A 25,533-nucleotide genomic window follows, 5' to 3' on the forward strand; every position below is an offset into this window, starting at 1 on the left:
ACTCAGCACCAGAACACTCAGTTGCCAGCCTCGCAGCCTTTCTCGCATTCAGTGCTGAGAACTGAATCTCACGTGGCAGGCATCAAGAGCGAACCTGCAGTCGTCGACCTCTGTCTTGACGCAATAAATGCAACCCCACAAAATTGGGCTGTATCCGGGTGTATGCAACTTTATCTCGCGACAGACGAAGGCTTGTGGGGAGAAACCTTCACTATCGAGCACTTTGGATACTTCGCTGACCCTCAATTTCATTAATTACCATTTGCTGATATCTTTATCTTCTCGCGCTTTCCCCAATCAATGTGCCATTGCCGCCTTTCAGGCTCTCTTACACCTTCAGCCACAAGTTGAGCACGCCCTTGGCATACTCGACAATCTCGTCACCGCCGAGCTTCGACTCGCCGTAGACGCGGTCGACAAAGCTGATGGGCACCTCGGCGACCGTGCAGCCCATGCCCTTGGCGCGCACCATCATCTCCATCTGGAACGTGTAGCCCTTGCTCTCGGTGCTCTCAATGACCTTCTGCAGCACCGCGCGCTTGTACAGGCGGAAGCTGCCCGTGAGGTCGCTCACCCCGGGGCGCAGCACCGTGTCGGCAAACAGGTTGGCGCCGCGGCTGACAAACTTGCGCTTCAGGTCCCAGCCGTAGACGCCGCCGTTGCCCGCGTACCGCGTGCCCGTGACAATGTCGTAGTTGCCCTCCTTCTGCTTGGCAATCATCTGCGGGATGAACTTGGGGTGGTGGCTGAAGTCGGCGTCCATGATGATGACAAAGTTGCCCGACACAAAGTTGAGCCCGTGCACGTACGCCGTGCCCAGGCCCAGCTTGCCCGTGCGTGTCTTGAGGATGACGTGGGGGCTGTATGCCTTCACGAGCTGCTCGGCGACGATCTGGGTGCCGTCGGGTGAGCCATCGTCGACAATGATGAGCTCCCAGTCGAGGTTGCTGCGAGTTCAGGGGGAGGGGGCAAAGGTCAGCGTGTGCGCTCTCTCGAAGACTGCGACGGTTACCGCGGTTGGAGGTGTCAATGGCGGGCGTACTTCTCTGTGAAGGTGCGGTTGAGTAGCCAGGTGATGATGGGCAGGTTCTTGCGCTCGTTGAAGGTCGGCAGGATGACCGAGTACTTGTCCTTGCTAAGGGCCTTGGCGGGGGCCATTGTGTCGGTGGGCAAGGTTGCTGGAATAGAGGGAAATCGGGAACGCCGAATGGATGATATCGAAACAGTCGAGGCGAGGCGGCAGCGACAAGAAGCGAATGGAAGTAAAGGAGCGTGCTGGATCGAGTCGAGGCGGGTTCGGTGGTGCTTGGGTAACTTGGTCGAGGACAGGGGCAGCAAGGTTGGATTGAGGCCGTCGCGTGGAGCTCGCCGATTGAACACGCTCGCTGTAGCGCAGTTGCGGCGTGTCCTCGTTCGACACTGGGCTAAAAAGTGGGTCCCACTAAAGGGGCCCACCCAGAGATCGCTCTGACGGGTCTCCTTTACATGACTAAGCCCAGGTCTTCGTCACCTCATCTAGCCTGTAACTTGGGTCATGACTGTGACTTGGATGCGAGATCATGCAAAGACAGTAGATTCGATAATCACGAAGACACGAGCTCTGATGCATGAGTTGTATCGTGCTCGGGTCTCAGACAGGCTCTATCGATTAGCGGCGCCATGGGGATCGACGAATTTCAAGATTCATGTGCGTGGTCAACGCCTGAACAAAACACAATGAAGCTCGCCAGAATCCTAATGAGGCACGGCTGGCCATAATATCTGACTTGGAAATTTCCTGCCAATAGATTGTGTGAGGCCACGTCGTACAGTACATGGAATTGTGTAGAGGTCCATTCATCATTCAAAGGCAACCGGAGAGTGTGATGAGCCGAAAATGAAAACAAACCCTCCATATAATGAGAACGGGTCCATCAGAACGTCAAATTCAACCATGCGCAGCGGTTCTTACAGGCACATCGGCGTGCTGCGGCGATATTGACAAGTCATCGATAATAGCAGTTGCAGGTCGTCATTCCATCCCTAGGTCCGTAGTCTTGACAGGAGGAAGGACCCCTTCGCGAGCCGGCCAAACAGGGATTCCCCACCATGGACATGTCCCCACCACGAAACAGGCGCCTCATTGTGTCAACATCAACACTTTCATGCTGCGACCACAGGCGTCCCTGCTCCATTCTTGCATCAGGATGGACATCTGGCCGCCCAGAGCATCCCATTAGACACAAAGATGCGTGGAAGAGGCGGAGGCGGCAGCGGCAGGGGAAGCGAGCCTTGGCGCCGAGGTGGCAGCAGTGCTGGCAGCAGCTCTGGGTCCCGCGACCACCACCAACACCAGCAACCATCACATCACCGGCCAGGACCGCCGCCAGGCTCATCACGAGGACGAGGGAGGACTCCTTCAGCGCCATGGAGCCGGCTCAAGCCGGTTGAGCTAGACCCTCTTGAAGCTCTAGGTCTGCCATCCAAAGGCGACAACCGCCTGCTCGACTTCAAGACCCAGGAGCGGTACTACACAAAAATTGTCGAGCGCTACATGGCCTTTTGCTCAGATGCAGGGGAGCGCGACGAGCTACTCCGCCGTTTCGCTTCTTTATCGATGACTTCTGGGGTTTTGAATCAGTCAGAGATTCCTACAGCACCAGCACACCAGGACGGAACGGCGACAACTGCAAAAGAACCAAGCAAAGTCAAGGGCATGGCTGCGAGTAGACATGCGACCATTGCAGACAACAATATTCCAGCCCGACTGTCGGCAGCAACAGCAACGACAGCAGCTTCAGCGGTGCCCAGTGCCAGCTCAATAAACTCCGAGGAGCATGCCAAATCATTATCAGATGTGCTCTCCGCCCTGCGCAAGCTCCGCGAGGGAATTCTCGCGTCCAAGCGCGTCGACAACTTCTCAATCCAGGCGTACCTCTTCTGCATCCGGCTCGCCATTCTCGCCAAGCACCCAGAGTCCTACCACGCAGCCATGCTGCACCTGCTCAAGCGGATCCACCCGGTCCACAACATGACGACGGTCGAGACGCACGAGGTGGTCGGGTATCTCATCCTCGACACGGCGTGTCGTCGGGGAAACCTCGCCGAGGCGTATGCTGTGAGGAGCCGGTACAAGTTCCGCGACACCAAGATCGACGCCGTGCTGGACGCGCTGGCGCACGACAATTACATCGAGTTCAATCGCCTCAGGGGACATGTCGATGGGCACCGGGCTAGGCTGCTCGAGTATGCCGAGGACGGTATGAGGAGGCACTCGCTCAAGTGTTTCGGCAAGACATATCTCAGTGTAGATCTGGGGTATCTGGAGAAGTGTGCCGGATCCAAGTGGGCTAGTTTAGCGGCCAATGATGGCGTTGGGTGGGAGTTGGAAGGGGACAAGGTCGTCATCAAGAGGGTGAGGGCGAAATAAAGATCGATATTTGGCACTTTTTTGCTGTAGGAATGCTGTGCAGGAGATAGTATGTTTCTGTAGACGTCTGAAGAGCAATCGTACCGAGCGTGGCAGTGCTGCTGCCGCGCGCTTAGAGTGGATTTCTTGTTTGCTGCCAACCAACAAATCCCCGAACATTGACCAGCTCGATTCTGTTCTGCTTGAGCTCAACCCTCTACGTCTTCGAACTTCTGATGACACTTTTTCTGCTGTGTCTTCTCGCTAGTCCCCGTGAGGCCGCCAGGAATCAGCGCATATATCGTGTTTGGATAATATCCAGGCATCGAGGAAGCACAGTTCGGGACTGATGCATGGACCGAAAGCATCAATATTCCCGCCCTGCAGCAATGTCAGAAACACTGAAAGGACGCCCGACGGGTCCATATGAAGTCAGCACGACGAGCATCACTACCTTCAGCAACAATCCCAACGACAACAACAAAAGCGAGGCATCAACTACCAGTCTCAGTCCCGCACACAATGCAGCACTGCACCGCGCAGTCCAGCGCGTCCTAAGCACAGGACTGGCCCACGACACTCTCGCGCAGATCCTGGATGGCCTGCCCACGATCGACGTCGCGCTGGACCGGTACCAGCACCGCATATACCCGGAACATCCGCTGCATCGGCACACGGCGATCTCGGGGAAGGCGAGGGTGGCGGCGAGAGAGATTGTTGCTAGATTTGGCCTGGCTGAGGATGGGGTTTTGCCGAGGTTGAAGAACGAGGTAAGTCTATCCTCGACAAAACAAGAGATGCATGTGCCCATGGCATGGATACAGTAGCCTAGTCTGCTTGCCCAAAGCAGATTTATCGAAGGGTGGAAAACGCTGACTACATACGCACTTGGCCTTACGACCGTCAGTCTATGGAAAGATTCCGGACCTCGGCGCCTGGAGACAGGGCCTATGCTCTGGCGCTGCTCGAGCTGGTTGCCGAAGCAGTCCACAACATCACAGCCGGCCTATTCCGGCGCGACATGAAGCTCTACGACGACAGCGAGCAGCCGGTGGCTGACGAAGACACTGGCAAAACACCTGCTCCTCTTACAGTGGACGATATCGTGAATTGGAGACGACCTGTCAAGGATCCCATGTTCCCACCTCGAGAGCCCTGGCCAACGCTCTTCACGCATCCGATGTTCGTCGCGCACAAGCAGTACCCGGCAGGCGTTGCCGACATGGTCGGGTACTGGGCTGAGGACAGGATCCTGGGAGGCGTGGTGCTGTTTGACCATCAGCACGATGATGAAGAGACACAGCCACGCGGCGGCTCGGTTATTGGCGGGGAGGGCCGACTTGACCAGAGATTTCCAGAGCAGAAAGGAGGAGTGTACTACAACTCTGCGCGGCCAGACCGCACGCACAAGATCTTTCGATTATCTGGGAATCAGGAGCGCCGCCTGTTTAATTTTATTCTCGGGCCGGCACAAGGAGGCTCCTTCGAGACCACGATGCCAGCGGAAGGGCGCACTGATACAGATCTCCGATCTCCACTGCCGATTCTGTACAGGTTCCGCGACAACCCAGAGTTGATTGATCCGGAGTTCGCAGTGGTCAGGGAGAAGGTCTACCGGGACAAATGGGAACGCCCGCCTCCACGAGCGCTGGATGAGATACTGCGTGCCGAGCGCGACGCGATTGAAGGTGGCAACGAGACTATCCAGTGGTTCAAAGATAATGGGCTAATCTAATTCGCCTTTTTGGGTTGAACGCCGATCGATGTTTTGTGTTCAGTGCTGGGCGGCGGGAGGATTGGGAAGGAATGCGAATGCAGGGCACAACAGGCAGGAGGGGTCCTGCACCACCACGTCAGCACTAACGGTTTGACCCGCAAAAGCCCGCCTCTAGCCACTGAGCATACTGGAACAGTGTAGTGCTGACAGGGCGGGCGGGGTCGAAAACAAATCCTCTGTTCCTGGCGAGCTTGCCGCAGCACGACCACACACACACACACACACACACAGGACAGTCTAGGCTGACTTCGCAAGGCTGCCTTGTCGATCGATCAGCGGGGAGTAGAACGTATCGCGACGCCGACGGAGCCTTGTTCCCTGGCGGCTTGTGGCTGTGCGGCTGAGGCCTGGAGCTGCATCCCTTGCTGTCCATGGTGTACCTTTACACCTGATGTGCTACGGACTAGGAGATGGCCTGGACATTGCATCTTCCCACGCGGAAACACAGTACCGGGGAGCACGAGGCTGTTGACTCAGATCGAGGACGACGAGGAAATTGTCTGCAGATGGAGATACGAATGCTGGAGCTATGGCCGGCTGGGCGAAAGCTTGGCCTGCAAGGCACCCCTGGACCATGCCAGAGAGGCGCTGTGGGGGCCAAGATGAATGCAAAGTGACTGATAGGCGCTTTGGCCAATGGGATGAGAATGTCAACGATGATCCAACAGTTGTGCGAGGCAGTTGTCAAGGCTGCGCCCCCGGTGGCCGTCCCTTAGGCAATACCTAGATCGAAGCAGGCCAACCCAGAACAACACCCGCGGGAGGGGGACTTGCCAGGAAGTGATGGTGCTGACCCTAGCGCACGTTCTTAGCAAGCAAGTGTGCCGATCTAGGACTATATTTAGGGGGCCGTCCGGAGGTGGAGCGCCTAAGCGCGAGGGCCGCACTGTTCGAGCCCCTGCCAGCACGGGTCCTGGTGACATTGCTGTGGGGAGAACGTCATTTCCATGGGGCATTGCCAGTGTCAACCTTCGGCTCCGTGTGCTCTCTTGGCAGGTCCGGGGGCCCCTCGCGTGTTTTCCTGCGATGCGATGGCGCCATGATCCGACTTCGATCGAAGTCGTCAAATATGCGGCAGTTACGCCTCGCCTCGTGGGTATCGTTGAGGAACAGACTCAAGGTTCCACGTTGTCACGTTGCGCGTCGGGTCATGCCTCGTCACTCGGGGGCCTGACGGGCCAAATCCTAGACCAAGATGCAGAGAATAAGCTTCAGAGTTCAGCCTTTGAGAGCCAGGGCGGCTGGGCTAGGCCCCCCTAGTGGCATGCGGGCTTGACAGCCAGGGTGTGCCGGCCACTCAGCCCAACTTGAGGACCCAGCCCTGGTGCGTGCTGCGCCGCCAGCTCGCCGTGGCTGCACCGGCTGGGCACACACAGGCACACACGGCCAGGCAGGCAGGCAGGCAGGCAGGCACAGGCCCTCTCCGCCATCTTGGGTTCGTGTGAGCAGTCCGACCACGGGCGGCCAGACAAAACCCAGCCGGCGCCCGCCCGCGTCGTCTGTGGGCTTGTCGAGCTGGCCTGTCCTTCTCGACCACCACAAAGCAAACCCGTGCGTGTGCTGTTGACGCGGCGACTCAACAATCATGGCCGTCTTTGCTGTGGACGCTCTTGCCTACGCCGGCCAGCGGCTGCCCCTCCTCGCCAGCAGGGTCATCAAACCCCCAAAGCACGCCGCCACCACCAACACCACACCACCGCATGCCCATGGCCACACCCCTTCGCCCTCGGCCGTCTCTCACGATCTAAAACACGGCAGCCATGGCCACCATCACCATCATGCAGAAATTCAGAGCCCAATTGGAGAGTCGACGGCTCTCTTTGCCAAGGCAAGTCGTCCAGACAGTCTCCCTCTCACTGTCTTGTCATAGACAATCAATCGTAAAGCTTCCTGGGCTACATTGATCTAACCCTGCTTATAGAACCACGCTGCCGCCAACTTTGAGGTTCGTGCCTTGCCGCGTCACGTATCGTCTCCTCTAGCCCCTCCATGACTCTGACCAGATCCGCAGCTCTTTTACGACCTCTGGTTCGTGGCCAATCTCAATGTCTTCACCAGCGTAAGTGAAATGCCTCCGCGGCCCCGTCACACGGCCATCTCAGCCTAAATTGACACCTGATAGGTACACGAGATTGCTCTCGCGCCGCAGTTGGCCTCCTACATTGGCTTCATTGTGTAGGCCACTCCCGCTCTTATTCGGCAGCCTCGTGGAAAATGCACTGACGTCGTCAACAGCCTCCTATGGACAACATGGCTCAACGTCACCATCTACGACGTCCGCTTCAATGCCGACTGTGTCTTTGAGCGTGTCTGCAAGGCCATCCATCTCGGTGTCATGGTCGGCTTCGCCATGATTGGCACCAGCTTCAACCCAGACAATCAGATCAAGTCCATCTTCCAGGCCATGTCCTTCTTCCTCGCCGCCTCGAGATTAACCCTGTGCATCCAGCACTCGGTGCTCGCATACCAAGTGAGGAAGTTCGCCGAGGGCACAAAGCCTCTGTTGGTCACAGCGTTCCTCAACTTTGCTGCCGGCGCCGTCTATTTTGGCATCGCCTTCCGCTTTGACCCCTCCAAGAACAGCCGCGTCTACGTCGTGTGGTATGTGGCTGGTGTCGTGGAAATGGCAGCACACTTGGGGTTCTCACAGCTGTCGAGAGTGCTCACCTTTGTGGGTTCCCACTTTGGGGAGCGGCTCAACCTTCTCACTCTGATTATTATCGGAGAAGGTCAGTATCATGCACATGCCGTCTCGCTCCCGAGAGCTCCGGGCTAACATGCAATCCAGGCTGCATCATCGTGGCCAAGAACGTAACGCTTATCGTCAAGGACACATATCTCAAAGGCGACACTGCCATGTGGAGTAAGCGCAACCTGTGCCGTCATTTTTCAGCCTGATGCTAATCTCGAACCCGTGTAGCACCACAACTGATTGGCATCATGACCGCCTCAGCCGCACTCTTGTACATCATCTTTCAGCTCTACTTTGACTGGATGCACGAGGAACAAGGCCAACCTATGTACGAGGCACACCAGATATGGTGGGCCTCACTCCACCTGCCTTTCCACATCTCTCTGGTGCTGCTTCTTGAAGGCGCCAGTCAGTTCGTCATTTGGTTTCGGGTTTTAGAGGACGTCGACAAAGCCACGACGAGCCTGGTGAACTCGATAGATACGGTTGAGGATGCCACCGCGGACAACGTCGTGAAGGCTTTCGAGGATGTGGTATACAAGTGGCTCAAAAAGTACCCGCCCGCCGAACAAATTGAGACTTATTCCGATCTGTCGGACATCTTCGAGGAGCTCCGGGGTCTTGGAGACTCGTTCTATGCCGCAGACAACCCGGACCAAGATCAGTATGAACAGTTTCTGAATCACATGGTCGAGCTCTTATCTACTCTCACGAACTCCATATTCTATGCCTTTGGCATAGAGGCGCCCGAGAATAGGCTAGAGGGTTCTACAAGCATAGAAAACATCGAATCCCAGAGCACAATGGCCATCTCTCAGAGATTTGTTCTCATTGTAGGTGCTCATTGCCCTTTCCTCGCGGACCACCCGCAGACTGACATCGCTGTTTTAGTTCATATATGCCTTTGCCTGCGCGGGAGTTGTCATGGTCTTCCTCAGCATCATGCACAGCATGTCCAAGCGCAAGGGGTGGACCCCATTCAACATCTTCCGGACGGGTGTCTGCTTATTCTGCGGCGTAGGCCTGTCCCTTACGGGTCTTCTCGTGCTCAACGAAGACTTCATCGACCGGTTCATGGGCAGTGCGTGGATGTTGCCCGTCATCACACTGGTATACTTCCTAATCCTGGTCATGACCCATTTGCCCCATCCAACCAAGTTTGGGCTGGGCCACTATTCAGCGAGCAAGGAATACCTTAATGTCGAGAAGCCGCAGAGCGACGGGCATTACGACCACCATGAGGGAACTGTCGCTGAACATGTTCCACTTCACCACATCCGGTCAGCAGCGAGTGCACGGCCCGGCCACCAACGCAACATTAGCGGAGTATCAGCCTACGACGATTTCCGCAGCCCAGGGCTGATGGCGCCGTCCCCACAACACAGTCCTGACAGCACCCCACGGAAGTCGACATTCGGCGAACCATATAGCGCTGGAGGAGAGGTGCCCGTGAGCCCGTATGATCCGACCAGGGACGGCCACCACGACGATCACGCCGCGGCTACCCACAGGGCCTCGACCATCAACTTGTACCCCGTGGATCTGTACGACGACCACGAACATCGTGAACGAAGCAATCGCATCAGCACATACAGCCAACACGGTGCTATGCCGTCTCCTTCTCCCCCACACGGCCAAACAGAGGGCGTAGCGACGGCCCCGGCACAGGATCTGCATGAGCGGCGACGGAGCACGGTGCCGTTGGCATCACCTCCTCATGCTGAATCAGGACAAGGCATGCCACATTAAAGAACCTGTGTATAAGAGCTGCCGATTTTGCGAGAAGCTGGCAGGTTATGGTTAATGACGACATGAATGAGCAACCATATAGACTCTGGATATAATGATAAAGATATACACAAAGCGATATTGTTTCCCAGACTTGACGACGTGTGACCTTTGGCTGAATCGAAATTAACCAAGGATGAAGAATGAATGCGATCACGTAATGAATCCATGAAACAAATAGTTACTTGCTCCAAGGCCACCCCAAACCAGCGTCTGGTTCCCAGGGCGGGAGGATATAAAACGGACTCGGTGCATACAAATAAGGCAGTCAAAAATATATGTGCACACATGTGCATGTAAAAACGGCCGGACCTCTCAAACACTGGGCGGGGCGGTCCGTCGTTGTCCATGGCCACTACAAGCATGATTTTGCCTGTCTTTTCCCATTTGTGAAGAAAGCTTTTGGGGGTTGTTGGGGGTTTTTATTATTATTATTATTATTAAACAATAATGTCGGCCGTCACACACCTCGTCCGATTTCCAGGTGCGACAACAAGTAATCTTGTTTTAAGTTTGGGCCCCCTAACTCGAGGTATCATTGTTGTTGTGATCATCTTCTCTTTTCTTTTCTTTTTTTTTTTTTTTTTTTCGTTTCGGATATTTCAAGCACTGTTTGGTTTCCCCTCTAGGACTAGGACCAATCCATGCGCTGTCCAGCCATGAAGCTCTACTTGACTACTTGCAGCTGCGAGTCGGGCTACTAGGGCTGGGCGCGAGAAGTTTAAATTAAAGTCAACAGTAACGAGTTCTTGGGATTGACAACGTGAAGGGGTGAACAAACCAGCACAACATGAACACTTCATCATGTTCAAGAACAGGTACGAGATCATCCACTTTAAGAGATGCAGGAGTAAATACAATTCTATTGTGCAAACACGTGGCATATACCCGCCAGGAAGCAGACGCTAAGGGACCAGGAGACGCATTCTATCTCGACAACGGCTCCAGTCTATATACAGAACTCGGGATCACTCGACGCCTCTACCGATAGCTCGTCCCTCGTTTAGAGGAGGGCGAAGCCACCAGCAACAACGGCCAGGGCGCCGTAGACGGCACCAGAGATGCGGCCGACACCGGCAGCAGCACCAGTGGGGATAGGAGTGCCCGAGCCCTGGGTGGCGGAGCCAGAGCCAGTGTTGCTGCCGCCAGTGGGAGTGCCCGAGCTAGAGCCCGAGCCAGAGCCGGTGTTGCTGTTGCTGCCGGAGCCAGAGGGGGAGGTCGCGCCAGAGCTGGTCTGCGAAGGGGTAGCGGCAGAGCTGGTGGAGCTGGGGACAACCTTGGGGCAGGTGAGGTCGAACAGAGGGGTCGTGGAGAGGTTCTTGGTGATAGCAAACTGCATCTTGTTGGCCGGGTTCGAGTCGCGGAGGTTGTACCAGAAGGTGGGAACCTTGTTGAAGAGCTTGGCGCAGCCAATCTCGTCCCAGTACTGCTTGGCGTTGGGAACGCTGGGGACGGCCAGGTCCCAGTTGGGGCCAGTGGCGGGCCAGCCAGTCTCGGTGACCCAGATGGGCTTGCCGCCGGCCGCGGCCTCGGTGGCCTTGTAGGCACGGTCGAACAAGTTGGGGGCGTTGTCAATGCTGTTGCCCTTGCCGTTCTCGTAGTAAGGGTAGGTGTCGAAGCCGAGGAAGTCGACGGCATCAATGACGGGCTTGTTGGTGCCGTTGGCCCAGACGTCCCAGGTGTCGACGTGGCCGACAGGGATGCTGCTGAGGGCAGTGTTGGCAAAGGCCTTCTTGAAGTCGCCAATGAACTTGACAATGACGTCCGGGCCAGCACCGACACCCTCAGGGTCGTTGATCAGGCCAGTCTGGCTGATGCGGTAGAGATCCTCGCTACCGATGGAGATACCGATGACGAGGTCGGTGAACTTCTTGCCGTAGGTGTTGACGGCAGTCTTGAGGGCGGCGAGCTCCTTGTCGATGTTCTGGACACCAGAGGCCCAGACACCGAGGAGGATCTTGGTGTTGGTCTTCATGGCGGCCTGGAAGGCCTCGATGGGGGCACCCTCTGAGTAAGCCTGGATGTTGGTGTAGAGGCGGACGGCGTTGAAGGTGCCGGGGGCGTTGACGAGGTTCTGGGCAGTGCGGAACTCGGCCTCGAAGTCCTTCTCGAACTTGGCAGAGTTGTCTGGGAGGGTAGCGCCCGAGTTGAAGCCAAGGTAGTTCTCGGCGGAGACGGCGCTCGCGGCGAAGAGGCCGGCGGCGAGGGTAACGGCGGAGGCACGCATGATGGCGGCGAATAGGCTGCTGGTCTAGAAGTTGTGCTGGGTGGTTTGCTGTGTGGGAATGGCGTAGGGCCTAGGTGAGGAGGATAACTGTCTTGATTACAAAGGTGTGGTTGTGTTCAGTCAACGAATGGTGTGGCAATGTGTGTGAGACAGCCAAAAGAGCGTGTTGCAAGGAGCGAAAATGAGGAAAGAACAGGCAGACTCTGACGAAGTGAGCAGCCGAACGAAAGGACGATGATGATGAAGTTGGGAAGTTGAAGATCGAGAAGAGGAGAGGAAGGAGCCTACAGAAGAAGGCGCAGCACCATCCACACCACGCCCGCCTGACCCTGCAGCAGGACAGTAGGAACAATCAGAGAAAGACTGTGTTGGCAGTATGGACTTCGGGCGTGGGTGACAGTGCGATTGAGACGGTAAGGCCAACACGCGCCTATGCCGATCCGTGCTTCTCCCACGCAGGGGCGCCACACCATCCACCCAGTCAGGGGAGGAAAAACAACAAGGCAAGGCCAATGCAGGTACAGCGCCCGCCACCCCCCACCGTGACACTGTGTGAGGCTCCACCCCATGTGCCCAGATGGCCTCACAGGTGAGGGAAAGTGCAAGCGGCAGCCACACCGTGTTGGTTCGCACAGGCTGGCCAATCAACGCACTGTCCCCGTTGGGTCGGCGGGCGTTTCGTAACACGCGCAAGGGCCACGCATCACACCCAGCTCCATAGCTGATCCCTTCCTGCGTGGCCCACACTTTAAGGAATACGGGACGGACACCTGAGCGAGGGAAATTGAGGTGGCCAGATCGGATCGAGGTTACGTACCCCCAATTTTGTGCTGTGCCTCTGCTGTGGCTCTGACGTACTTCCGCACGCATCCTCTGCTCTCTTCGTTGACAGGGCGAGGCGAGAATGTGTGTTGTGTGTTCAAAAGTCGACCAACAATCTTGTCGTCTTCAGTTCAATTGTACTATGGAACCTCCTCGGGCCACAAAAGCGCGTCTGTTCATGATGCAGAGATCCAAAGACAAAAGAGACTCATAGTCAGAGGTGTCAAGCCACGACTCGTGGCGAGGAACCAGTCAATACGCCACCCACCTTGTTTGTGCTTGGCTCACCACATTGCCAGCAGAGTCAGACACGCGCTTGTCCACTGCACATGCCAATGCTGTGTGTACTGGCGTCACTTGAAACAGCTCCTCAACCGACTGGAATGCCTTTTGCTCAGACATAAATAGATCCCTCTGGCTGTGCCTAATCTGCATGTACATCACGACTCTAGCGCATCGATGAACCGTCCCGTCTTGGGGAACTGATCGACCCATCTCTGCAGGTCCTCCACAACCTTGTCCATCAGACCCGCCTCGACGGCGGCCTCCTGCCAGTTCACCGTGATGGTGACGCCTTGGCCCTCGATACCCGCGACGTTCAAGGCAAAGGCCGAGCCAACAGGCATGGCGCCCTGAGAGAAGATTGCGCGATCAATATACCAGCGTCCACGGTCATCTCCCAGAGTTGCACCCGTTCTCCCCCCACCACCTGAATGCCCCGCCGCCTCCGCGCCCATGCTCCCCAGGTTGCTTATCTCAAAAGTATCGTCTCGCTTCTTGCCAAACTTGGCAGTGAAGAACTGGTGCCAGTCGGGTATCCACGACGTGAGTGCCACAATGTCGTCTTGCGGAAGCTGGGCCACCTTGTCCCGAAGCACTTGTGAAAAGGCGCTCGAGATCTCCCACATGATGCCATCAGCATCTTCGCCATCCGAGGCTGGTCGGCGCATCGATCTCCTGAGGGCAGCGATCAATCGCGGCTCGAGCGTATGCGCGCACGACGTGACCAGGCAGTGCAGCGTCGTCTGAGGGTCAAAAGGTGGCTTGGCATATCTGCTCAGCGAAATCGGACAGCTGCCAGTGAAACAGGGTGCCTCTGCAGCCGGGAGGTGAGCAGACAGCGACGCAGCGACGAGAGCATACAGCAACGCAGTCAACGTGACCCTCCTTTCCCGGCAGGCGCTGAGTATCGTCTTGAGGCCGTCCTCTGATATCCGGACGTAGCGCAGGTGCGCCTTGTGGTTGTCTGGTTTCATCAGACTCCCTGTCCAGGGTATCGTATCTGGGGGTGGCGCTCCCCGTACCCATGTCGGACACAATGCATCTCGAATGATTTCTTCCCACACTGTTCTGATGATAAACCAGAACGATGTCTTGAACGGGATCAGCGTCTCGGCGACTTCTGGGAGCACCGGTGCACTCGGGAACTCGAGAACAACCGGGAATCGAGCCACAGCTTCCTGTGGGGCAGGGAGCTCGTTCAGCGCTTCAAGAAGGTCTTGATGGAAAATGTAGCTGCTCTTGCCATCCATATATGCATGGTGGAAACATAATGAGATGTCCAGGGAAACTGGAACGTTTTTCCGTCTGTTCTCCTGGACTAGAAGCTTCCATCCGGGCTGTATATCAAGCTGTTGCCAGAGCTGGTCATGCTGTCGTTCCAGCAGCCGCAACAGATGATTGATCGACGTCGGACTTTCCTCGTCTCCCTCAGGGGAAATATTGTTCTCAACCCATTGTATCATATGGTCAAGTTCCAGGCGGGGTATATGCACAAAGGACGGCATCTTTGAATGCTCGCCGACAATGCCAACACGCAGTATGCCGTGCTTTTTGACCACAATTGCCAGGGCATTCTGCACTGCCATCTGCAGCTCGAGGCTCGTGCTTGGCGGATGCGGTATGATGTACCGTGAAGTGTTGATCACACAGCGATAGAGTCCCAAACTGTGACGTGCCGTGTTCCAAAGAGCACTGCCAATACAAATTAGTTGCGATTATATGAGGTGTGAGAATTCGTGACCACGCCTACGTGGTGCCTACTGGCCGCACAATATGCGACGAGGAGGCCATGATTGTTGTTGGCTGCAGGAACAAGTAATGCGTTGAGCGTGGGCAAATGGACCGGAGGTTGATCAGAAGCCTAAAGCTTAAATCTAGTTTCAACGAGAATGTGCCAGCCACTCAGTTTGGAGTGTTGAGATATAACCGGCATTGGAGCGGGATGCCCGGCGTCTGAACTGAAGATTGCACAGCCAAAAGGCTCGCTCTCACACACCAGGTTGTATTAACGATAGATGCACCGGGGTGCGCAGCAACTTGGACAATGAAACATAAGGCCTGAGTGCATGATGATGAGCAGGAGAGGAGACGATGAGAGATATAGGCCGCGGCTACTTGTTGACTCATGTGATTTTGCAATGTGCCGTCCGTGGCTGCAGGGCAGCTGAAACCACAATCATGTACTTTTGTGAGGTGATGGAGTGAGAGGCCCCACCACGTGGTGGTCCGCACCGGCCGGTGGTTTTCCGCTGGAAGCATCCCGTCTCTCCAATTACCTTTACCTGCTTCTAGTGTAAGAACGTTGTTGGCCACCTCCAGTCGCACAACTCCGGGCCAGTCGAGAATGACAAAGAGAGGATCACGGCGCAGAGGCCCGTTGTCTGTGCATGGCGGGGTATTGACTGTCATTGAACTTCGGTCCGAGCAACAAGCGTAGTGATATTCCATGATGAGGAGCGGGACACGCCGCCCATGGTCAAAGCTCGTCGCTTGGTAAAGCAGCGAGGCTATCACGAGAGGGGTGATGGACTGCAAGGCCAGGCATTCGGATTTCATTTTCTTTTCGACGGAAGATGTCAAGTACGAAATGGGACTCGACGGTCGCATTGGCCTTGGCCATGGTGGCCCGCGCACAGGAGCGAGGGTGTCAGCCAAGGCGAGGAGGTGGGCAAAAGTCAGGAGGCGCTCACCGTCTCTTTGGGCAGCGCACAGGTTGTCCGGCTGTGGTTCGCGGTGCCAGCACACTCGTGCATGCGCGGCCCCACCGGCGCGGGCGGCTGTGGTGGAGAGGAGGAGCTGTCACCCCCGAAATGGCTGGGCCGGGCATGGATTGATCTGCCATCCGCCCGCTGCCTCGAACGCACCCGGCGGTGTCGCGATTCGACATGCCCTGTCGCTTTTTTTTCTCATCCTCCCCAGCCTCCGCCCAGCCAGCCAGTCCTTTCTTGCCCGCCGCTCTCTGCTCTCTCTCTCTCTCTCGTCCTTTTTTCCCCCTGCTGGCGTTGCGATTGCGACCGCGAGCGCGCGCATTGCATACGCGACACGCCCGGGCAACGCTGTGCGACAATCCCCTGACGACGGCTTACGACGACTCACGAAGATAACAACAGCGAGCAACAACACCCTGCCACGCCAGCATCTCCCAGAGCGCATCGCCTGCCGCATGCTCCACGCCCAGCCGCGCACTGCAGGAGCAGCAGTCGAGGCAGGATATTGACCCAAGGAAGGGGCCACCGACCGCGATATAGGTAGCCACTGCCTCAAGACTGGACTGGACGGCGGGCGCCTGCCGCGCGTAGCCGCCCAGCATGGACCGCGACCACCACCTCTCGTCGCCAAAGTCGCCGGCTGGCCCTGGCGTCCTCGCCGCCGCCAAACCAAACGAGCTCGCCCGCAAGAACTCGCAGCGCACCACCGGCCCCAAGAAGGCCACCCCCCTGCGCCACGAGGGCCGCGAGTGTACCCGCGAGAGCGCAAAGGAGAACGTCCGCGCCCCCTCGGCCGCCTCAAACTCCACCTCCAACTCGACTTCGACATCCCCAGACCCCCAGCTGCCAGACTCGGCCGACCGCCAGCGCCCCAGCTTCGCGACACACACCTTCGCCAGCCACCGCCGCACCCAGAGCACCCTCTCCGAATCTAAACATCCCCGCCTCCACCGGAGCAACAGCAGCATCACCTCTTTCCGCGGCGTCGTCCCAGAGACTCCGCGCGACAGCCCCCGGCTCGCCCGCTCCAAGACGACGACGCCCGTCACCAGCGCCTCCGCCCGCATCCACAACGCCCTCCACGCAGACCGCTCTCCCTCCATGCGACAACCCATCGGGCTCGCAGAGGCTTTCCAACTGGCACAGCAGCAGGAGGTCGTCAACTCGCCACTCCTCGACGACACCATCGACCTCATCGAGGCCTTCCAGCGCGCGAATGCAGAATACAACGGTGGCCGCTTTCAGGGCTCGCCCAGTCCTGCCCCCCGCACCCTCCGGCTCAAGGACGGCTCGCCAATCACCATCAACACCGATGCATTTCTGGCTAGCAACAAGGACGGCCGCGACCTGACCAAGCGATTGCAGGAGTTCGACCCCAGGCATCAGCTTGCGAGGCGTGCCTCTGCCAGCTTGGCAACCGGCCTGTCCCCCGGCCAAGCGATACAGCCTGCTGAGATACAAACTAATGGTACTCACAAGATCATTGAAGACCCAGAGTATGATATGGACGCGAGGGAAAACGCGAGATCCACGACGCCAACTGCTGATAGAAACCGTGGCTCGGCACAATGGTCCCAAGATCGGCGCGATGAACCTCTTCCCAGCATCGAAGACGACCCCGACTTTGACGGAGACCGACCCACCCCTGCTCGACAGACTGCGAGCTGGTCTCCAGAGAAGAGTCTGAACTGGAATCTGGAAGCAGAATTCACTGCCGGAGATCTTCAAATATCAGACAGTCCCAGAATCACGAATGCCCGCGGACGAAGCTCGATGCCTGCATACGCCCTGCAAGGAAGCGACTTTACCCCCAATGGCGCCTCAGACTTCCGCCGCAGTAACGACAGGCTTGACCGCATCCGCGACCGAGAAGCCGAGATTGCAGGCATGAGCATGTCCGAACGACCAACGACGAAATTAGACGACATCCGAGCACGGGAACGCCAGAACGCATCGCCTCGCGCTCTTGCTAACAGCAAGCTCGACGAGATACGCGCCAGAAACTCAGAGGCGCGCTCGGCTTCGCCGGAGATGATGCGGCGGTCAATGAGGGACGAATTGGAAGACCCAACGTGGCCAATCCGACCCAAGAGAGGCATTGATGCGATGGCAAGCAACGATGACGAGCAAGTCAAGCGCGAGCAGCCGGTGGTGACAAACGACGAGGACCTGGCGCTTAAGCACCGCATTCAGGAGCGTTCAATACACCGTCGGACCTCCCAAGAGCTCCTTCGGCGTCTGTCTCGGGCTACGAGTACGACTCCACCTCGCAGAGGATCCTTCAATGCCACAGCGGCCCTCAGCGGCGTCCAGATCAAATCGCCGGTCAAAGAAGAAGACGCCGAAGAAGACAAGGAAGCGGATGCCGCGGCCGTGAAGGAGGAGCCTGAGCAGGCCAGACCCAACATTGCTTTCGAAGAGGCAAAGGCGCAGATCCGAGACGGTAAGGCCTTTAAGGATCGGCCGACCGGTGGATTTGCCGGCATTAGGCGTGTCCAGTCCAGCGACTCCATCCACGACAAGCGCTCGAGTGCTGTCCACTCCGAGACTGACCCAACCGATCGAATCGAAGCGGAAATGTCGCTCTTCGCACCTCTAGATAACAACTCAGAGAGAGAGTCAGCGCGAGCCGCGTCGCGAAGCCCGTCAGAACCTGCCGAGGAGGACACACCTAGAGCCGCACGGGTCGATCCGCTCACGATGCCGACGCCTCGCATCACGGGCGCGTACGTCGATACTCCTGCCACGATCCGAACGAATGGCGCGAGAAAATCTCACCAGGGCCGTGGGTCGTGGAGGCTCTTCTCGTTGAAGAGCACAAGCGGCACCAAAAGCCCACTCAACAAAAGTAGCCCACGCGACGCCAGGATTCCGGCTGGAGTACAGCGCAGATCTTCCTCCATGCCGTCGATGAGGCGCGCTCGGTCACGATCCCACTCCCGCCCGCCCCCTATCAATTCGGCGAAGAAGGTCTCAGTTAAGGATGATTTGCGCGCCATCATGAAGGAGCAGCAGATTGAAGATTCCACGCTTGACGAATTTGACGGAGTCTTGGAAAAGACCGAGTGCGACGAAGACGAGCTTGAGCAAGAAGTCAACAGTACTCTGCTCAAGGTTGAGGACAAGTCGGTGGTGTGGGACTCGAGCGACCGGGATCGCGAGCTTGAACAGCTCGAGCGGGTCTTGCTTGGTATTCGTGACTCAAAACAGGGCATTGCACGGCTTGAAGATAAGGTTGCGCACAGTGAGAAGGCAGCGGCGCACGCAGCTCCGGTGCGCATCAAGACCGAGTCTTCGCCTCCCAAAGACATCTCCGCGATCCCAGTGGCGCCTGTCACCTCCGATCGGGTCGTCGTGTCTGTGCCACGGCTGTTCCATCATGGCTCTTTCCGCCCCACCAAGCTTGGGTTCTGGATGCTTCTTGTTGGAGCTTGGCTCCTCCTTGAGGGTCTTTTCAGCCGAGCATTTGCTGGCCCCCAATACGCGTGCACACCAGACACCCCATGCGAGTGGTCGCCCAACGAACCCTACTTCCCCTACACGATGCCGTTCATGCTCGACGAATGGACCACCGGCGGGCAGGGCAGATCGATCGTGTGGAAGCTCGGCGAAGACCTCGGCGATACGTTGGCCGATGTGTCGGACTGGATAACCAACACCGACTTCTCCCAGCAGGACCAGAGATATATGGGTGTCTGGGAACGTAAGCGCCATCGGCGCCGCCTGCGCAAGCACGGCCTCATCCCCAAGTGGGTCGAGCCACCGGCGTACAAGGGCAAATATGCCGCGTGGCACGCCGCAGCTTCCGCTGGCGGCGACGAGGACGGATATGATTATCAGGGCGACAACGAGAAGATGGATGCCGATGAGATGCTATGAGGCTGAGAACTCTTTGTAACGAATTTGTATGGTTTCCGCACAAACGGTTGCGGCAGGGCGTTGGAGGGGATTTGGCTGTCACCATTTGCCGGGGCAGACTCTCTCTCTCCTCCCGGCGTTGTACATATTGTTCTGCTACCATTTGTATTCTTCGTCTTCTGTTCAAGCCGGCGTGCGTGTACGTTCTGGACAATGATAGCGTTCTAGACAGTGATAGCGAGTCGCAATGAGAATTGGTCGGCAGGCTTATTGTACTGGCCCCCCACACGCCTACACAAACACCGGGGACAAATGCCCAGTGAACTCATTGATACAACCCACCTGGACCTCGGGCTTTTATTTCAAAACTACTGATTTGTACCTAATGTCGGTTGTCGAAGTCTCTGCCGTGCGGGTGTGTGCTGGAATTGCGCTGTTCCGTTAACCCTGTTAGAGCTGACGACGTCCATGACATTGACCAGCATCACAAAACCTTGTACGTATTAGAAGCAGTTTGGTACTCCATACAAAACGTCCTTGCACGATTCCCTGGGCGAAGCATCACTAGCTGATCAGCTCAGTTTAAGCCTTTCACATAGGACCAAGCAAGGAGAACGGCCAGTGCTTGTGAGCCAATTGCAGAAATCATTACTTCGTGTTCGTATCCGAGCTACAGTAACTTCATTTCGCACGACGGCCGTGTTCTTCTTGAGCTGAGTAAGAAGAACGATTAAAGGTGAATGAAGAGTCAAGCTGTTTCCTTGAAAGCATGATGCGCGGCTCGGTACTCGCATACTTGCCGCAGCATGTATTAAATGCATGGCTCAACTATTTCAGCCTCGATCCGTTTGGAGGTGGAAAGACTCGTATCAGTGACGCGCAACCTCCTTGTCTGATGAAAAGTACTTCGAGATGTCATTCTGCTTGCCGCACTCGGTGCACGTGTGCATGACAGGCTTGCTCAATCCACTCCCACCACTAGTTGTGTTATTATTGCCCAAATGCCGGGCGATACCAGGGCCAACGGCCGCACCAGTGAAGACACTGCCTGCACCCGAAGGCTGTCCAGGGCCAGAAGGCTTGTTGTCGTATGCAGCCGAGCCCGCGTTCGGGTCTGTCGATGTATCAATCTTGCGCTCATTCCCGGACATGATGTTGCGACCGTGAACATCGTTGCCGCCGGTTCCACTGGCAGCTTGACGTTCGGGAGCACGAGCAATGACATCGTCGTATGATCTGCCTCCAGTGGCCGTGCTCGTGGTGGTAGTCGTCGGGGCTGAGGAGGTTGAACGATCCTTGTCACGGGTGGTAGCATACCCAGCGGCGCCTGCACCTGCGAAAGCGGCAGCAGCGCCGGCCTGAGCCATCCTGCTCGGGTTAGTGCTCTGGGAAGAGCTGGTCAGAGGATCGTGAACAGCCGTGGATCGCTGCGTGTTGTCCTGCTGTGGGTGGGAGTGGGACGTTGTCTTGCCGATGTTGATGCCGGATGGAGTTCCAGACGATAGTACATTGTACTGGCCTCCCTTGCTTGAGTCCTGGGAGGAACGAGAAAGGGCAGAAGCACGAGAATTTGCACCTGAATCATCAAGCCCATGCAGACGGTGTTCTTGATCCTTGGGAGGTCCATACACAGAGTGAGGTGCACCGGCACCAAGTCCGGGAGGGGAGTTGCTGGCCACAGAGGTGTGCCGATCCCCTGCACCAGATGGACGCTGCGCGGAGGAGTTCGGGCTTAGACTGGACGCAGTGGACGGCTGGGTTTTGCTGCTGTGATGCTCGTGCACCTTATGAGCACCGTACGCCGCAGCGCCAGCGCCCGCAGCACCTGCTCCGGCATATGCGAGGTTATTCCTGTCTTGACCAGGTTGCTTCTCAGCTGCAAAAGCGCTGCTAGAGGTGCCGGCAGCACTCGTAGGTGCACCAGCACTGACGCCGGAAGGAGTGCCAGAAGCCAGGTGATCATATTGGTTGCCACGCGCACTCGAGGCCCGCTGCGAGTGAGTGGTGTGGGTGTAGGAACCAGCACTAACTCCTGACGGGGTGCCAGAGGCAAGATGGTCATACTGATCACCACGTGCCCCAGAGGCCGGTTGAGAGCGAGCCGTGTTGGTGTCATGTCCCCCGGTGCTGACTCCTGACGGGGTGCCAGAAGAGAGATGTTGATACTGATCGCCCCGCGCTCCAGAAGCCGGCTGAGACCGAGCCGTGCTGGAATCATATACCCCGGCGCTAATTCCAGACGGGGTGCCAGAAGAGAGGTGGTCATACTGATCACCACGACCTGCTGCGGTGGTGTCGCGGGCGCTGGTACTGTGGGTCGTAGCACCTAGACCGGGAGCTGCTCCGGACGACAAGCGAGTATCTTGCCCACTGTATTCACTGGATGTGGGTTGAGTACTACTGTGGGACGCAGCACTGACGCCTGCCGGCCCTGATGCCAAGGTATTGTGCTGCGAGCTGCCATGACCAGATGAAGGCTGAGACGTGGGAGAATTGCCGTACTGCTCGTGTTGCTTGTGGCTGGCGTGCGCTGTTGCAGGAATAGCGGCAGCAGCAGCCCCCATACCTGCGTAACCAAGAGTGTCATGGGCACCGGAACGACCTGGCTGACTAGTGCCACTCTGCTGCAAGGTCGTAGCACCTGCAGTAGATTCGCCGTAGGGGACGCTCTCCCCAGGGTTGGCCTTGCCGCGACGCTCCAGCTCCGAAACGACATGTGCTGGCTGCTTGTCGTTGTAGTAATGGGCTGCGTCTGGCGGGGTGGTGGAAGTCGTGCGCTTGGAAGAGGTCTCCTTGTCTTTGTTATTCCGATGGAAAATGCCATGCAATTTTGAGCCAGACTTGTCCTTTGGAGATTCCTTCCGACGCAAAGTGTCCTGGCCGTGCTGCTTGCCGTCGTGCTCATCGTCTTTTGTGGCATGCTTGTGGCCCGCATACCCAGCACCAGCTAGTCCAGCTCCCGCCAGGGTAGCATCCCTACCTAGATGGCTTTCGTTCTCCTTGCGCAGGCCAGATGTGGTAGGGTTTGTCGTCGATGTCTCTTGGGCCTCGCGGGTAGCTGCCGTGGTCGCTGTCGAGTGCTCCCTGTCGTCACTGTCCTTTTTACTTCGCCCGAAAACGCCAAAGAACTTCTTATCGCTATCGCTCTTAGTCTTTTCGGGCTTATGATCCTTCTCGTGCGAACTTTTCTCATGCTTGGAAGACTCATGCTTGTGCTCATGATGGAAGGGGCCACCGTGCTCGTGCTCTTTGTCCTCGTGAGAGCGTCTCTTGGACGAGTCAACAGTCTCGCCTTCCTTGGAGGTATGTTTGTTGGCGGCATAGCCCGCGATTCCGGCCGCCCCTGCACCAGCTGCGATTTCCTTGTGATGACTGTCCTTGGGCTCACGATCGGATGCAGTTGCCGCTGCAGAACCCGGAACCGTGCTCTGCTTGGCAGGATCCTCGCGGCTGCCGTGCCCAACAACGGTGTTGTATGTCCCTTGTCCAGCTGTTGGAGATCCAGAAGTCAACGCAGAGTTATGGGTCGCCGTGTCACCAGCTGAGGTTCCCGTAACGGTGTCATGGGTGTTGTGGCCGTGTGTGCCGGTAGAGAGTGGGAATTCGCGGTGAGGTGGGTGACCCTCGACAGAGTCTTCGGCACTGCCATGACCGACTACAGTATTGTACGTACCGGCGCCACGAGGAATGTCACCCCAGTATGGTTCTGAATTGTCCGCGTTGGACTTGTTACTGATGCCCCCGCGGACAACGTTGTGATCGTCATTGGTCGGTGTCTCATCATGACCAGCTGATGCTCTATTATCTGACCCAATTGTGGAAGCGGTGCCATCGCCTGAGGCCAAGCCGCCTTCATTGGATGATTCGTCGCGCTTAACAGTGGTGACAGAGTCCTCGGTGGGATTTCCGACCTCTTCAGTCGAGGTAGGCTGACCCTGGTTGTGAATGCGGTCAGGCGTGTCAAATCTGCTGCGCTGCTCCGAGGCTGGTGAAGGTTTGTCGTCAATGCTTGAGCCCAGTGTATAGTTCTCACCCGGGACGTTTAGCGAGGAATCACGAGCGTGAGAGCCTGCAATGCCAGAGCCAGTGCCGGTGCGAGGGGTGCTGTCATTGTCAGCCCAGCCGCGAGGGTCGTTCCGCTTGTGTAATTTGTTGCGTTGATGTCCGTCATGAGTATCGGTTGTGGTGTCTGCAGGGAAAGCACCCGGTAAATCGTTGCCGGGCGTGGCCGACATGTTGATATGTCTGACAGCTGTGGAAGGTATACTACTATGGCCACACAGCTGTAGATGAGTTGATCCAATGGGTATCACAGAGTTCGAAAATGGTGGCTTGTCAAAGATCTAGGGCTGTGCAGGGAGAGGCACTTGGCGTGTGGGAAGACAGCTGATATATAGTAGGTCAGGAGGTGACGCCATTGACTGCCATCCAGGGACAAGTTTGCAGTCGAACCAACTCCTCCGTGGACCGCGGTGGGGACGGGGATCGTGGGACTGGCAGCTGAGACTGGCGTTCATCGCCCAGAAATCGCGGGAAGAAGCCCCGCGCTGCCGCGAAGCAGCATGGCTGGCTCAAATTTTGGATGATGGTGAATGGACGTGATCACGATGTCGTGCTGTGGATCGTGACATCAGTGCCGTAGCTCTGGCAGCCCTAGCGCCCAACGCGGCCATGGCTGCAGCACATCCCGCGCTAGCTCAACCACATTTCGTCACCTCCGCCCGCATTGCCGCAGAGGTCGAGCTTGGCCTGGCACTCTTCGGGTTCGACCAGGCAGAGCAAGCATTCCACGGCTGCAAAGGCGGCCAGGGACGTTCAGATCGTGTGCGTCAGTGGTACGTAAGTGCGCCGGAGCTGAACAGCCGCCATCGACTTGTCATGCGGCACAGGCGGGATCGTGTAGAAAATGCAAGTCCTTTCCTGCTGCAGGATCCTGGCTCAAGTCACGCGCCTTCGTGCTTGGCTGTTGTAAGACATTGTTGCATCACTGCCTCTGATGTCCAGATGCTGGCGGCTCACCACAGTCGGGGGCCCCTTTACGAGTTGCGAGACGACGGTTGCCTTCTGCTCGCTGGTAATGCGTGGCTTGTCTGCCCAATGTGTGTAAAGCTGAGTGAGTGCCTCGTCGCGTGGTTGTTATTTGGGTTGACCTAAAGTCGAATGGCTTTGGCTGCCGTGGTGGCACCTAGACCCTCGCGAGGATCAAGTGACAGGTCGAATTGTGGAGATGAAGCCAAAGCCTGGACTTGGCATTGGAAGACGCATGGCTGGCGAGAAGGGAGAGACGCCACTGACGTCGAATGCTGATTCCCAGATGTAGCGCGCAAAGGGCGGCTCGCGAGGCTGAGATGCTGGCGGTCGATGTTGATGGCTTCGTGGAGCAGGAAGGCTGGCAGACTCCGCGTGGGAGGGAAGGAGCGGGCAAGAGTGGGTCCTGCCGAGCAGAGTGACAGGTCTCCCCGGGCCTTCTCCTGGCAGCTTGGATTCCACGCTTCCATCGTTTCTCATCGCAGCGAATTGCCTACTCTAGCAAGGCCTCTCGGGACCTCTTCAAAGCTCCAGCCTCGATACTCGTTGTGTTGTTGAAGTCGCAGACGCGTGCTGCATCACCGGAAGAGCCGCACGCCAGCCACCTGGAAAGCCGAGCCCCACCCTGAATGCACGATGGCTTTTGAATACCTCAAGATTTCCTTGATACTCGTCGGCGACTACGACTGAGAAAGGGAGTGTCAGTCACTTGACATTGATGCTGGCTGTATTACTCTTGAGGCGATGTTTTTCCTGGCCTAGAGAGTAAATGGAAGATGCCCAGTCCTCAGATGGCAATTCCCTTGATCGGAGGACGACCTCCAGGGTTTGGCTTTGCGGGGAAGATAGGGACTATTGATTGGGAGTGTATAAACACTCTAACACATTCTCGCGCATGGAGACCAGCAAAGTAGAGCTAGTCTGTTGCCCTCTGCCAAGTAGACACGTGGATGGATGGCTTCC

General features: G+C 57.1%; 9 protein-coding genes across 9 annotated transcripts; 5 read left to right on the forward strand and 4 right to left on the reverse strand.

The window, feature by feature from the left end:
* Window positions 1-328: 328 nt before the first annotated feature.
* Window positions 329-1,158, reverse strand: B0I36DRAFT_248985 (dolichol-phosphate mannosyltransferase; the record flags this gene model as incomplete). The annotated part of the gene is made up of 2 exons (XM_046150431.1): window positions 329-947; window positions 1,043-1,158. The coding sequence occupies 2 exons, from the start codon at window positions 1,156-1,158 to the stop codon at window positions 329-331; spliced, it is 735 nt and encodes a 244-aa protein (XP_046009823.1).
* A 1,069-nt stretch (window positions 1,159-2,227) lies between these two features.
* B0I36DRAFT_376307 (uncharacterized protein) lies at window positions 2,228-3,409 on the forward strand (the record flags this gene model as incomplete). Its single annotated transcript, XM_046160441.1, has 3 exons — window positions 2,228-2,291; window positions 2,358-2,619; window positions 2,791-3,409. The coding sequence occupies 3 exons, from the start codon at window positions 2,228-2,230 to the stop codon at window positions 3,407-3,409; spliced, it is 945 nt and encodes a 314-aa protein (XP_046009824.1).
* Window positions 3,410-3,777: 368 nt separating this feature from the next.
* B0I36DRAFT_366150 (uncharacterized protein) lies at window positions 3,778-5,123 on the forward strand (the record flags this gene model as incomplete). Its single annotated transcript, XM_046159249.1, has 2 exons — window positions 3,778-4,158; window positions 4,296-5,123. 2 exons carry the CDS (start codon window positions 3,778-3,780, stop codon window positions 5,121-5,123), a joined length of 1,209 nt encoding a protein of 402 aa, XP_046009825.1.
* A 1,526-nt stretch (window positions 5,124-6,649) lies between these two features.
* On the forward strand, window positions 6,650-9,738 carry B0I36DRAFT_331004 (uncharacterized protein). The gene is made up of 8 exons (XM_046154916.1): window positions 6,650-6,993; window positions 7,087-7,110; window positions 7,177-7,224; window positions 7,288-7,340; window positions 7,401-7,894; window positions 7,954-8,028; window positions 8,086-8,690; window positions 8,749-9,738. Exons 1-8 carry the CDS (start codon window positions 6,751-6,753, stop codon window positions 9,604-9,606), a joined length of 2,400 nt encoding a protein of 799 aa, XP_046009826.1. The 5' UTR covers window positions 6,650-6,750; the 3' UTR covers window positions 9,607-9,738.
* Window positions 9,739-10,205: 467 nt separating this feature from the next.
* B0I36DRAFT_331005 (glycoside hydrolase superfamily) lies at window positions 10,206-12,200 on the reverse strand. The gene has a single exon (XM_046154917.1). The coding sequence runs from the start codon at window positions 11,870-11,872 to the stop codon at window positions 10,649-10,651; it is 1,224 nt and encodes a 407-aa protein (XP_046009827.1). The 5' UTR covers window positions 11,873-12,200; the 3' UTR covers window positions 10,206-10,648.
* Window positions 12,201-12,938: 738 nt separating this feature from the next.
* B0I36DRAFT_160658 (uncharacterized protein) lies at window positions 12,939-15,158 on the reverse strand. Its single transcript, XM_046148655.1, has 2 exons — window positions 14,727-15,158; window positions 12,939-14,668 (listed from the first exon to the last, which is right to left on the reverse strand). The coding sequence occupies exons 1-2, from the start codon at window positions 14,765-14,767 to the stop codon at window positions 13,135-13,137; spliced, it is 1,575 nt and encodes a 524-aa protein (XP_046009828.1). The 5' UTR covers window positions 14,768-15,158; the 3' UTR covers window positions 12,939-13,134.
* B0I36DRAFT_160649 (uncharacterized protein) lies at window positions 15,108-16,167 on the forward strand. Its single transcript, XM_046148653.1, has one exon. The coding sequence runs from the start codon at window positions 15,449-15,451 to the stop codon at window positions 16,049-16,051; it is 603 nt and encodes a 200-aa protein (XP_046009829.1). The 5' UTR covers window positions 15,108-15,448; the 3' UTR covers window positions 16,052-16,167.
* B0I36DRAFT_331008 (uncharacterized protein) lies at window positions 15,849-19,878 on the forward strand. The gene has a single exon (XM_046154918.1). It carries the CDS (start codon window positions 16,285-16,287, stop codon window positions 19,561-19,563), a length of 3,279 nt encoding a protein of 1,092 aa, XP_046009830.1. The 5' UTR covers window positions 15,849-16,284; the 3' UTR covers window positions 19,564-19,878.
* Window positions 19,879-20,127: 249 nt separating this feature from the next.
* On the reverse strand, window positions 20,128-23,836 carry B0I36DRAFT_160653 (uncharacterized protein). The gene has a single exon (XM_046148654.1). It carries the CDS (start codon window positions 23,775-23,777, stop codon window positions 20,412-20,414), a length of 3,366 nt encoding a protein of 1,121 aa, XP_046009831.1. The 5' UTR covers window positions 23,778-23,836; the 3' UTR covers window positions 20,128-20,411.
* Window positions 23,837-25,533: the final 1,697 nt, after the last annotated feature.

The sequence above is a fragment of the Microdochium trichocladiopsis genome (genome assembly GCF_020744255.1).
Source record: "Microdochium trichocladiopsis strain MPI-CAGE-CH-0230 chromosome Unknown B0I36scaffold_8, whole genome shotgun sequence".
Classification (NCBI taxonomy): domain Eukaryota; kingdom Fungi; phylum Ascomycota; class Sordariomycetes; order Xylariales; family Microdochiaceae; genus Microdochium; species Microdochium trichocladiopsis.

Coding starts and splice junctions, on each gene's coding strand:
- B0I36DRAFT_160649 (XM_046148653.1), top strand. CDS start 15,449: ATGGTCAAAGCTCGTCGCTTGGTAAAGCAGCGAGGCTATCACGAGAGG.
- B0I36DRAFT_160658 (XM_046148655.1), bottom strand. CDS start 14,767: ATGGCCTCCTCGTCGCATATTGTGCGGCCAGTAGGCACCAC. Junction 14,669..14,726: donor GTGCGGCCAGTAGGCACCAC/GTAGGCGTGGTC, acceptor TTGTATTGGCAG/TGCTCTTTGGAACACGGCAC.
- B0I36DRAFT_160653 (XM_046148654.1), bottom strand. CDS start 23,777: ATGTCGGCCACGCCCGGCAACGATTTACCGGGTGCTTTCCCTGCAGAC.
- B0I36DRAFT_331005 (XM_046154917.1), bottom strand. CDS start 11,872: ATGCGTGCCTCCGCCGTTACCCTCGCCGCCGGCCTCTTCGCCGCGAGC.
- B0I36DRAFT_331004 (XM_046154916.1), top strand. CDS start 6,751: ATGGCCGTCTTTGCTGTGGACGCTCTTGCCTACGCCGGCCAGCGGCTG. Junction 7,111..7,176: donor ACGCTGCCGCCAACTTTGAG/GTTCGTGCCTTG, acceptor CCAGATCCGCAG/CTCTTTTACGACCTCTGGTT. Junction 8,691..8,748: donor CTCAGAGATTTGTTCTCATT/GTAGGTGCTCAT, acceptor TCGCTGTTTTAG/TTCATATATGCCTTTGCCTG.
- B0I36DRAFT_331008 (XM_046154918.1), top strand. CDS start 16,285: ATGGACCGCGACCACCACCTCTCGTCGCCAAAGTCGCCGGCTGGCCCT.